This window comes from Amblyomma americanum, chromosome 7 (genome assembly GCF_052857255.1).
Source record: "Amblyomma americanum isolate KBUSLIRL-KWMA chromosome 7, ASM5285725v1, whole genome shotgun sequence".
NCBI lineage: Eukaryota > Metazoa > Arthropoda > Arachnida > Ixodida > Ixodidae > Amblyomma > Amblyomma americanum.
The window spans coordinates 163,928,001-163,937,405 of NC_135503.1; the positions used below are offsets into that span (position 1 = coordinate 163,928,001).

The following is a 9,405-nucleotide window of genomic DNA, read 5'->3' on the forward strand; positions in this document are numbered from 1 at the left end:
TGTTGCGGTTTTCGGTATCCCCGTCTGCCACGTCACAGCAGGCAACAGCTCCACAGGCCTCTGCAGTGACGTCGATGCCGCGGTCAGCTGATGCTAAAGACCTCTCGGCAAAACCCAAGCCTGCTAGCCTCACCCCCAGCCCATCTAAAGGTCCGCAGTGCACTAAATGTCCCATGACGCACGTAAAGAAGGCCAATCCAGTGTCAGCAGTACCAATCATGGTGATTGTTACCAGCTCTACCACACCCTTTATCACAAATTATTTCATTCTTCTCTCAATAGGTCACCGTATATCACAACTGCCGCACGCATATCTCACCGCACCAGTCATCCCCTACAAGTTGCCCGGCCGCCATCGCATACTGCCACCTTTTCTGCTTCATTTTTCTTTCGAGCAGCAACGGACTGGAACGGCCTACCCCGTGACATCGTCAACATCGCTTCATCCTCTACTTTTCAAGAACATGTAACCGATCACCTTCAGTGCTAAATAATATTCGCTGTTTTGTTTGCTCATTTCATTAAAATCCCACCCCTTATGTAATACCCCCAATACAAGGGGGCCTTTAAGGTAAATAAACTGAACTGAACTCTACTTTGCCTGACAAGGACCCTGAACCAGTGCCAGCGCCTGTCTTCAAGTCAAATCAAGCCACTGTTGTCGGCCCTTCTTGCTCCCCACCGGTGTTCGCATCTTCAAAGAAGCCTGACACCAGTGGCTCGGCCGTCGTCACAAGCAGGTTCAACGTGAGCCGACCACGCACAACCTCTCACCCACCGCAAGTGCAGTTTCCAACCACACTGCAGCATCATCAGCCGTTATCTAGCAAGATGCCTAGGCGGACCAGGCCAGTGGACATTCCCCTGGTCGCTGTCGCAGTGCTGAGGGCGCCTCTGATTGCTGCTACCTCGCCGGCGTCCTCCTCCATAAACGGCTTGATGCCAGTGGCAAGGGTACCACTCGTGTGGCCGCCCGCTACGTTCAAGCCAATCACGGCTGGCTGTGCGCATATTTTTTGAAGTCACTTCGGGGTTGCTTTTGGGGAAAATTTTTTGGGGTGTGATTAAAAAGGCCTTTTAAATACCAAATGTGGTGTTTTCTGAAATTCGATTTTTTTCTCGAGATTTTGGTGATTTGAAAGTCTTTGTGGGGACCACCCTTAAAAGCAATATTATACTCCATTTCATACATCAGGTGCAACGCTGGGAAAGGTACGGAAGTAGTCCGGATGAGAAAATAAAAGAAGGCGTGTTACTCCGTGCTTGTTCTGTGCCCGAGTGGTCTATGGCATGAGAAAGCGATAGCGTGTTGTCAGCAATAACAGTGCATTTAATCAAGATCATGATAAATGTGTCATGTGGTAAACCTACAGGGAAAGCATTTACTATGTTTCGCTCACCACAAATAACGCTCTAATTTTTGGTCGCGGATGCAGGCAGCACAAAGAACAGCGCTAGCTTTGACAGCGTTGCACATGATGTTTGAAATTGTGTATAGTAAGGCAAGAGATGAATGATCTGACTAAGAAACATCAGAGCATGAGGGCGTCTAACCCTACAGACAGAATAGAACTAGCAGAGCTATCGAATTTAATAAATAAGCGCAAGGTAGCCGACATAAGGAAGTTTAATATGGAGAGAATCGAGCATGCTATAAAGGACGGAGGTAGCTTAAAAACAGTGAAGAGGAAACTAGGCATAGGTAAAAACCAGATGTATGCATTAAGAGACAAGGAGGGCAATGTTGTTAGCAATATGTATAAGATAGTTAAAGTAATTGAAGAGTTCTATACAAATCTGTACAGTAGCCAATGCAATGAGAACGTTAATGATGGAGACAGTAGTGCACAGGAATGCGCCATCCCACCAGTAACGGAAGAGGAAATAAAGAAAGCCTTAGGAGCAATGCAGAGGGGAAAAGCAGCTGGTGAGGATCAGGTAACAGCAGATGCGTTGAAAGACAGAGGAGATTCTGCTAGAAAAACAAGCCACCCTGTATACGCAATGCCTTATGGCCTCGACCGTATCAGAAGCTTGGAAGAGTGCAAATATAATCTTAATTCATAAGAAAGGAGACGCCAAGGACTTGAAAACTTAGACCGATCAGCTTACTATCTCTTGCCTACAAGGTATTTACTAAGGTAATCGCTAATAGAGTCTGGACAACCTTAGACTTTAATCAACCAAATGATCAGGCAGGCTTTCGTAAAGGATATTCTACAATCGATCATATTCACACTATCAATCAGGTGATAGAGAAATGTGCAGAATATAACCAACCCCTATATATAGCCTTCATTGATTACGAGAAAGCATTCGACTCAGTGGAAACCTCAGCAGTCATACAGGCATTGCGGGATCAGGGTGTAGATGAGCCTTATGTCAAAATCCTGGAAGATATATATAACAGCTACCATAGTCCTCCATAAAGTCAGTAATAAAATTGCAATAAGGAAAGGCATCAGGCAAGAGGACACAGTCTCGCCAATGCTATTCACCGCCTGTTTACAGGAGGTATTCCGAGGCCTGAATTGGGAACAGTTGGGGATAAGAGTTAATGGAGAATACCTAAATAATCTGCGATTCGCTGATGACACTGCCTTGCTGAGTCACTGAGGAGATGAACTGCAAATAATGATCAATGAGTTAGAGAGACACAGCAGTACGGTGGGTCTAAAAATTAACATGCAGAAAACCAAAGTAATGTTCAACAGTCTAGCAAAGGAACAGCAGCTCACAATTTTCAATGAGGTGCTGGTGGTGGTAAAGGAATTCGTCTACTTAGGGCAGGCAGTGACAGCTGATGCGGATCATGAGAGGGAAATAACTAGAAGGATAAGAATGGGGTGGAGCGCATATGGCAGGTTCTCTCAGATCATGAATAGCAGGTTACCAATTTCCCTCAAGAGAAAAGCATACAACAGCTGTATCTTACCGGTACTCGCCTATGGGGCAGAAACGTGGAGGCTAACGAAAAGGGTACAGCTTAAGTTAAGGACAACACAGCGAGCCATGGAAAGGAAAATGATAGGTGTAACGTTAAGAGACCTGAAGCGGGCAGAGTGGGTGAGGGAACAAACGCATCTAAATGACATCCTGGTCGAAATCAAGAGGAAGAAATGGGCTTGGGCAGGGCATGTACTGCGAAGGCAAGATAACCGCTGGTCCTTAAGGGTAACGGAGTGGATTCCAAGAGAAGGCAAGTGTAGCAGGAGGCGGCAGGAGGTTAGGTGGGCGGATGAGATTAAGGAGTTTGCAGGCATAGGGTGGGTGCAGCTGGCAAAGGACAGGGTTAACTGGAGAGACATGGGAGAGGCCTTTGCCCTGCAGTGGGTGTAATCAAGCTGATGATAGTAAGGCCACAGTTGTTTATCCAAGCATGTGCATAAACACAAATTTGATGTCTCCTCCTTCCTCACCAAGAGCGTAGGGACTGCATCATTTATCAGTTGAACGAGCCGCGGCGATGTGCGGCTGAAGTGCTGCGGCATATAATGCTTGGAGCAGACATACGCACGCTTCGGAGGCTCCCAATCTGTCCCAGGAAATTGCACGGCATCAGCCCACTGTCTTCACAAATGTCCCTTTTTGGTAAGCCTTTGAAGAGAATGAGAACACGCATGTTTTTGCCAAGCAACGCAGCAGCTTAGCAGACGAAAATACTCACTCTTAGAAAGTGACACCCGGCTCCTTAAGTCGCGTATGTGACTTGCAGCCCGGAACGCAGCTGCTGGGCATGACCACGCTCGAGCACCTAGTCAAACAAAACCACGCTCGCGCAAGCAGCTATCGGATTCACATCAGAAGTTTCGTTTTTCTGCAGTGTGGTGTCAACTGAGCCATAAACGCGTGTGATCTGAGTGCGGCACGGAGAGGTAGGAGTAGGAGCTGCAGGGAGAGAAACGGCAAAGGACAGAACGGAGGAGGAGAGATGTGGCAACTTCCGGTTGCTGGGAGGCTTCAAAAAACATGACGTCATGGCCTCTCCTTAGTTCTTTCCTTCCTCCATGTTTCAATATCACGTATGAATTCATGCACTCAATTGTTATGCTACACTGTAGCAAAACTACTAAATAAGCTGCACGCAACTGGATTCGATCCAGTTTTAATGAATCTGACCACCAAATTGGTCTTTTTTGCCGTGAACAACTGTTGTGAACCAAGTGTTGCTTTGTGTTTAGAATGCTTTCATCTTAATGTGTTTTCAATTTATGACTATGAATTTTTATCACCATCATCAGCCTGACTGTGCCCACTGCAGGGCTAAGGCCTCTCCCATGTACCCAGTCCCACTATGAATTTTAGGGCGTGTCTATTTTGTGTTCATGCTTTATTCTGCATCTTATTTTAATACGGATGGTACGGAACTCTTCCATGTATATAAAATTGCACTCATTCCACCTCGTGCCTGTTGCTCTGCCAATCATTGCAGGGTGTCAGAGCTTTGTCAAGCTGTCCTTCACAGCTTTCAGTCCTGGCTTCTTCTTTTCGATGAAAAGAAAAATAAACTTGAAATATGTTAGGTGAATCTTGCTTTTCTCGATTTCATTTCATGGGCCTTGTGGTGCATAGTTTATTGAACGGCATCGTGTCCGTCTCGTTTGGTAGTTAGGTTGGCAGTGCGGATCGTGTGAGTGATGCCCACTTTGAGGTGGCCGGATGAGATGAGCTTTGCCAGGTTGGAGGTCTGCACAGTAAGTGGATATTATCCCTTTGCAGCTGTTGCTACTTTTTGTTGCTCTAAAAGACAGACCTCAGCTGTCCCCTGTGCAAAGGTTGTTGGAGCATCTTTTTGTCGACTTGCCCCTCCATCAACCTTTGTCTCTTTCTAGTGAAGTTATTCACTCAAGTGGACATTTTACAGTTGACTCTCGACAATTTGAACTGGAAGGGGACCAATGATGTGCATGTTGGAATGGACCGACAGTTGACATTAATTGCTTTGGATTCCACCGCACAGTGGTTTTGCTCACACAAGGTCTTCAAAAATAAGGGAGTAATTACTCATTGCCATCCACCTGAGCGCAGCCATATGGCTACAAAGAGAAGCTATACAGCTTTCTCAGAAATTTCGTAGTTAAAGAAAAATTCGTCCTGGTCCGGGGTTCAAGCTCGGGACCACCACTTCACCGTAGCAGTCGCTCTACCAACTGCACTAACTGGCAGGTTAAGGTAGGGCAAGAGCGAATTGATCAAGAACTCGAAGTGGGAACAGAGTTGGTCAAGTGTTTTTAGGGGAATCCCCCAGGTGGACTAGATTTGTTTTTTTATAAGGGAGTAATTACTCATTGGCATCCACCCAAGTGCAGCAATACGGCAAGAAAGGAGTAATGAGTGATTACTCCCTTATAACTAATCTACTCCACCTTGGGGGATTTCCCTAAAAACATTTGACCAAGGTCTTCAATGTTTGTGGTACATTACGCGAGGTTTGCTAGCTGCTTCACTTGAGAGAAGCTGCCCAGTTGTGGCAGCTCAGAAACTGTGTGTGTTCGTTCTGTTCTGATTTGCATTCTGGTGTCCACCAGCAGGGGTGTGTGTGTGCTTGGCTGCAGGAAAGCTTTGAGCAACTGCAGCTGTGGATGGAGGCAGGCCCACGCAGCTGCCTTGTGTGCCAGCGCAACTGGGAGCCACGGGGGCGCCTCGTCTGGTGCAGGACGCCTGTCTTAGTGGTGAGCATACCCTCCAGACCACGCAGCTGACCGCAGATGGTGGCTCTTCTATTGACCCATGTGTAGGACACCACTTTCTTGCACAGTAAAGTTTATTGTGAAAAAGCTTGCCCCCACTAGCGTAGGTTCAAGAGGGTTTTCCTGTGTAAGGTTTGTGTTGTGTGTGTTCAGACAGATCCACCAGTCTTCTCTGGGTGCCATTTTTGGAATTTGACATAGTAGTTCTCCCAGAAGACCAAATACTAATTTTTGTGCAAAACTACCGCGTGTGATGAGAAATGTGATCTTGAACTCCAAGTCAAATGTCTGAAGCACAAGTAACGGGTAGCGAATTTGCGTACTATCCTCATTGTAGGAAGGCTCAAATGTGGGTCTTGGGAAAAACGCTTCAACCGATAAAAGGATGATTCTGAATAGTGAGGTGCAATAAACATTATAGATCGAAAAATATTTTAATTGTTTCATATTTACGAACTTTTGGCATAGATGGTGGCATCTGCTTATGGGCCACAGGCCTGCACGCGTGTCAGGCAGTAAGCCCAGAGCAGGGGTTTTTGACTGGCGCACCAGGGGACCCATCCCTTCTCTGCCTGATATGCATGCAGAGACACGGAGAGGACGGATGGGGGAGGGAGCATGCCATCATTGTGGCGTTTGGCACAACCTGCTTCTAGTCCAGAGCCCGCTCTTGCCCCGAGCTGTCCTCTGTTGCATTGTTTCCAGGGGTGTCATGCTGTGGAAGGTGGCATTGTGTGCAAGACATGTGCCCTGCAGACCAGCTGGGAGCCACCGGTGCAGCACCAGGACTGGCAGGAGCTACAGAATGTGCATCGGCAGAGCATGTCGACCATCTTGGAGCCCTTGTTGTAGACAATTCCCATTCACGGCTGCTTACAGCAGCACTGAGCAGCTCATCTGGTGCTGCGCTTTTGTTTCTTTGTGGTGCCAAAGGCGCACAACAGATGGAAAAATCAGACCTGTGGTGCGACACTTGCTAATTTGTGGGGAAGAGCGGTGCACAAAATATTGCTTTGGAAGAATTCACATAAAATTGCTAACTTGGTTAAAATTTTTCATTTATCAATTTTTTTTCTATAACCTTTCGGTCTTCATCTGTCTTGTAACAAAAATAAAGTGAAATGTGCAGTACAAATTTATGAAGTTAGTTTTTTGTTTAATATGTGGTCGTGAAACATTGCAACGGGAACCCTGCTTTCGATGGTCCTGACGCATCACGAATTGTGCGGGTTTCTAATGATGGAATGCATGAAGTGGAGTTCCAACTGAAAGCAAAAGGAGGTGAGGCAGCAAATGAGGGAAAGATTGATTTTCCCTTTTTTAAATTTTGTTGTCATTCACTCCTTGGGCATTTCTTACTTTCAGTAGACTGTGCTCATCTACTGAGCCGGTGTACCCAGGTTTGAACCCAACCGGTGGAGGTGAAACGCAAAAAGCAGCACCCCTGTGCTGTTAAAGATCTCCAGGTGGTCGAAATTATCCCAGAGACCTCCACCACTGCACCTCTTACTTTCTGTATTTTTTCACTTGCTCCAGGGAGATCTGTGTCTGCCCCATTTCCTTTCCTCAAAAACGAATTTTCAATTTTCAGGAGCACAGGACAGGCCTGAGCATCGGGTGAACAAACTCTGCAGAACTGTGCATACACGCCCAGAGAGAAGGTGGAAAGGATAACGATTTTTTTGTTGGCGCATGTGACTGCACATATTTTTCCCATTTTAAGGCGATAGCCTTTAATGGCTCGTACTCGGGTCCGTCCCTTACATTTTAGGTCACGTGACCTTAAGTTCACGTGACATCACAAGGTCACATGATCTCTCTGCCACGGTCGCACCAGCTGCTCTTCTTCTCGGTCGTGAAATGAATTCAAGTGGGGCAAATTCAAATCAGTGCCATGCTTCGCATACGGCTTTCGCCTTCCCGCAGGTAAGAGATATCTAAGTGTTTCCAACGAATTTTTTGTTTTTTTCCCAGCAAATAACTCTCAAACCTAGACATATGATGAGCACACTGAGCCAGAGGAGGCTGGCTCGCTTTTCAGAAAACGTGTGTATGCGGCTTGTGCATTTTCGGTTCTCTCTCATGCATTGGCCCGCTGCTGTTTGACCTGGCTGCGAGCTCGGTAAATTTTGCTTTCCGTTCATGGTTTAGGCAGTCCTACCTGCAGCCTTCTCCAGACTGAGATGCGGTGAGTGCTGTGAGAATACTTCGTTGTGCACTCACAATGTTGTTTCGTACTTGCCCGCCAACACGGCCGGCGTCTTTATGAATTTTGGCCGCGGCCGTTATGTCTATTTGTGCCAATGTAAATGTGCTGCTTTACAATTGTGAGATTTTTTTCTCTTCCTCGCAGCATCAGCAGATGGGGTGACTTGCGCTATTGAACCATCAAGCATCGTGAAAGGTAGGTAGCACTTACCTGTGCAGATCAGTCGTATGTTTTCTTTTTTTCATGTGGTGATGCAATGCAGGAAACCAGCTTCTTTGGAATACTGGTAAAGAAGGGAGGCGGGGAGCCAATGTTTACCTTCTGTTCTAGAATCACTTTCTTCTGTACAGCATGAGGTGGTAGCAAAGTGTGTGTACAGGAGATGCATCCACTCATTGTGCTTATTTTCTCAAGCCTGTCACTGCCAAGTAACTCATTGTTGATGCGATAAGTAACATAAGAGTGTTCTCGCACAGCCTCACCGTTGCACCATGTCCTTACGTGGCACTCACTGTAATACAGGACGCACTACGTCCGCCGCTATGGTTGAGGGTAGCACTGGTGAATACTCTCAAAGTTCGGTTGCATTACACTTAAATACCCCTGAAAGCAGAAGAGTGGACAGCCGCCGCCTTAGCTCAGTTGGTAAAGCACCGGACGCGAAATTTGGAGGCCGTGTGTTCGGATCCCACTGGCGGCATGTGGTTGTTTTTTCTTCTGGTTTTATTAGTCTCCCACTGATGAAAACTACAAATAAAAAAGACATCCCCATGCTCATCGGTTTTAGCGACTGTTGGCTTCCGTCATATATGTCATAACGAGCACCTCTTTCCATCCCCTTGTCTGCTGAAACATTTGCAAGCCGATTGACATTGCAAAAAATGTCATCTTATGTGTAGAAATGACACCGTTAGCACTCAGCTGGCATTAGATCGAGGTCTGTGGAAATATTTGTCATTTTACAACCGAAATAACTGCATTGGTATAACTCCTTGAGCTTGTTTAAACACCTAGCTAGGTTTAACATTTAAGATGCTTATCCCTACCGCAGTTTCCTAACATTTGTTCTGCATCCTCCAATGCTTCGAAGAAGCTGTGGAAAAGATTTAAAAAAAATAATAATGCATCCATAAATAGCAGGCAGTGCGTGCCTTTAAGTAGCCGCCTAGGGCACTGGAATTAGTAGAGGGATACATCTACTTAGCGCAGGTAGTGACAGCTGATCCGGATCACGAGAGCGAAATAACTAGAAGGATAAGAATGGAGCGGAGCACATATGGCAGGTTCTCTCAAATCATGAATGGCAGTTTACCAATATCCCTCATGAGAAGAGTATATAACAGCTGTATCTTGCCTACCAGTACCTACGGGGCAGAAACATGGAGGCTTACGAGAAAGGTTCACCTTAAGTTGAGGATTTAGAAGAGTTAACTGCTGGGCTAGTTGGTGATCATACAAACTAAAAAGGTTTTTGCGCCAAAACGACACACAAGAAATACGACGACA

The 9,405-nt window shown here is 46.3% G+C and overlaps 1 protein-coding gene across 7 annotated transcripts in view; it reads left to right on the forward strand.

The window, feature by feature from the left end:
* LOC144096738 (F-box DNA helicase 1-like) overlaps window positions 1-9,007 on the forward strand; it is a 289,125-nt gene extending 280,118 nt beyond the window's left edge. For 5 of the 7 annotated variants that reach the window (XM_077629588.1, XM_077629586.1, XM_077629587.1 and 2 more), the window contains 2 exons: window positions 5,556-5,672; window positions 6,396-6,816. In XM_077629588.1, the coding sequence (XP_077485714.1) occupies window positions 5,556-5,672; window positions 6,396-6,542 (264 nt within the window). In that variant the 3' untranslated portion in view covers window positions 6,543-6,816. Of the gene's footprint in view, window positions 1-5,555; window positions 5,673-6,395; window positions 7,879-8,043 lie in introns of those variants that run through there. The other 2 variants (XR_013306837.1, XM_077629583.1) reach the window with 2 other exon arrangements.
* Window positions 9,008-9,405: the final 398 nt, after the last annotated feature.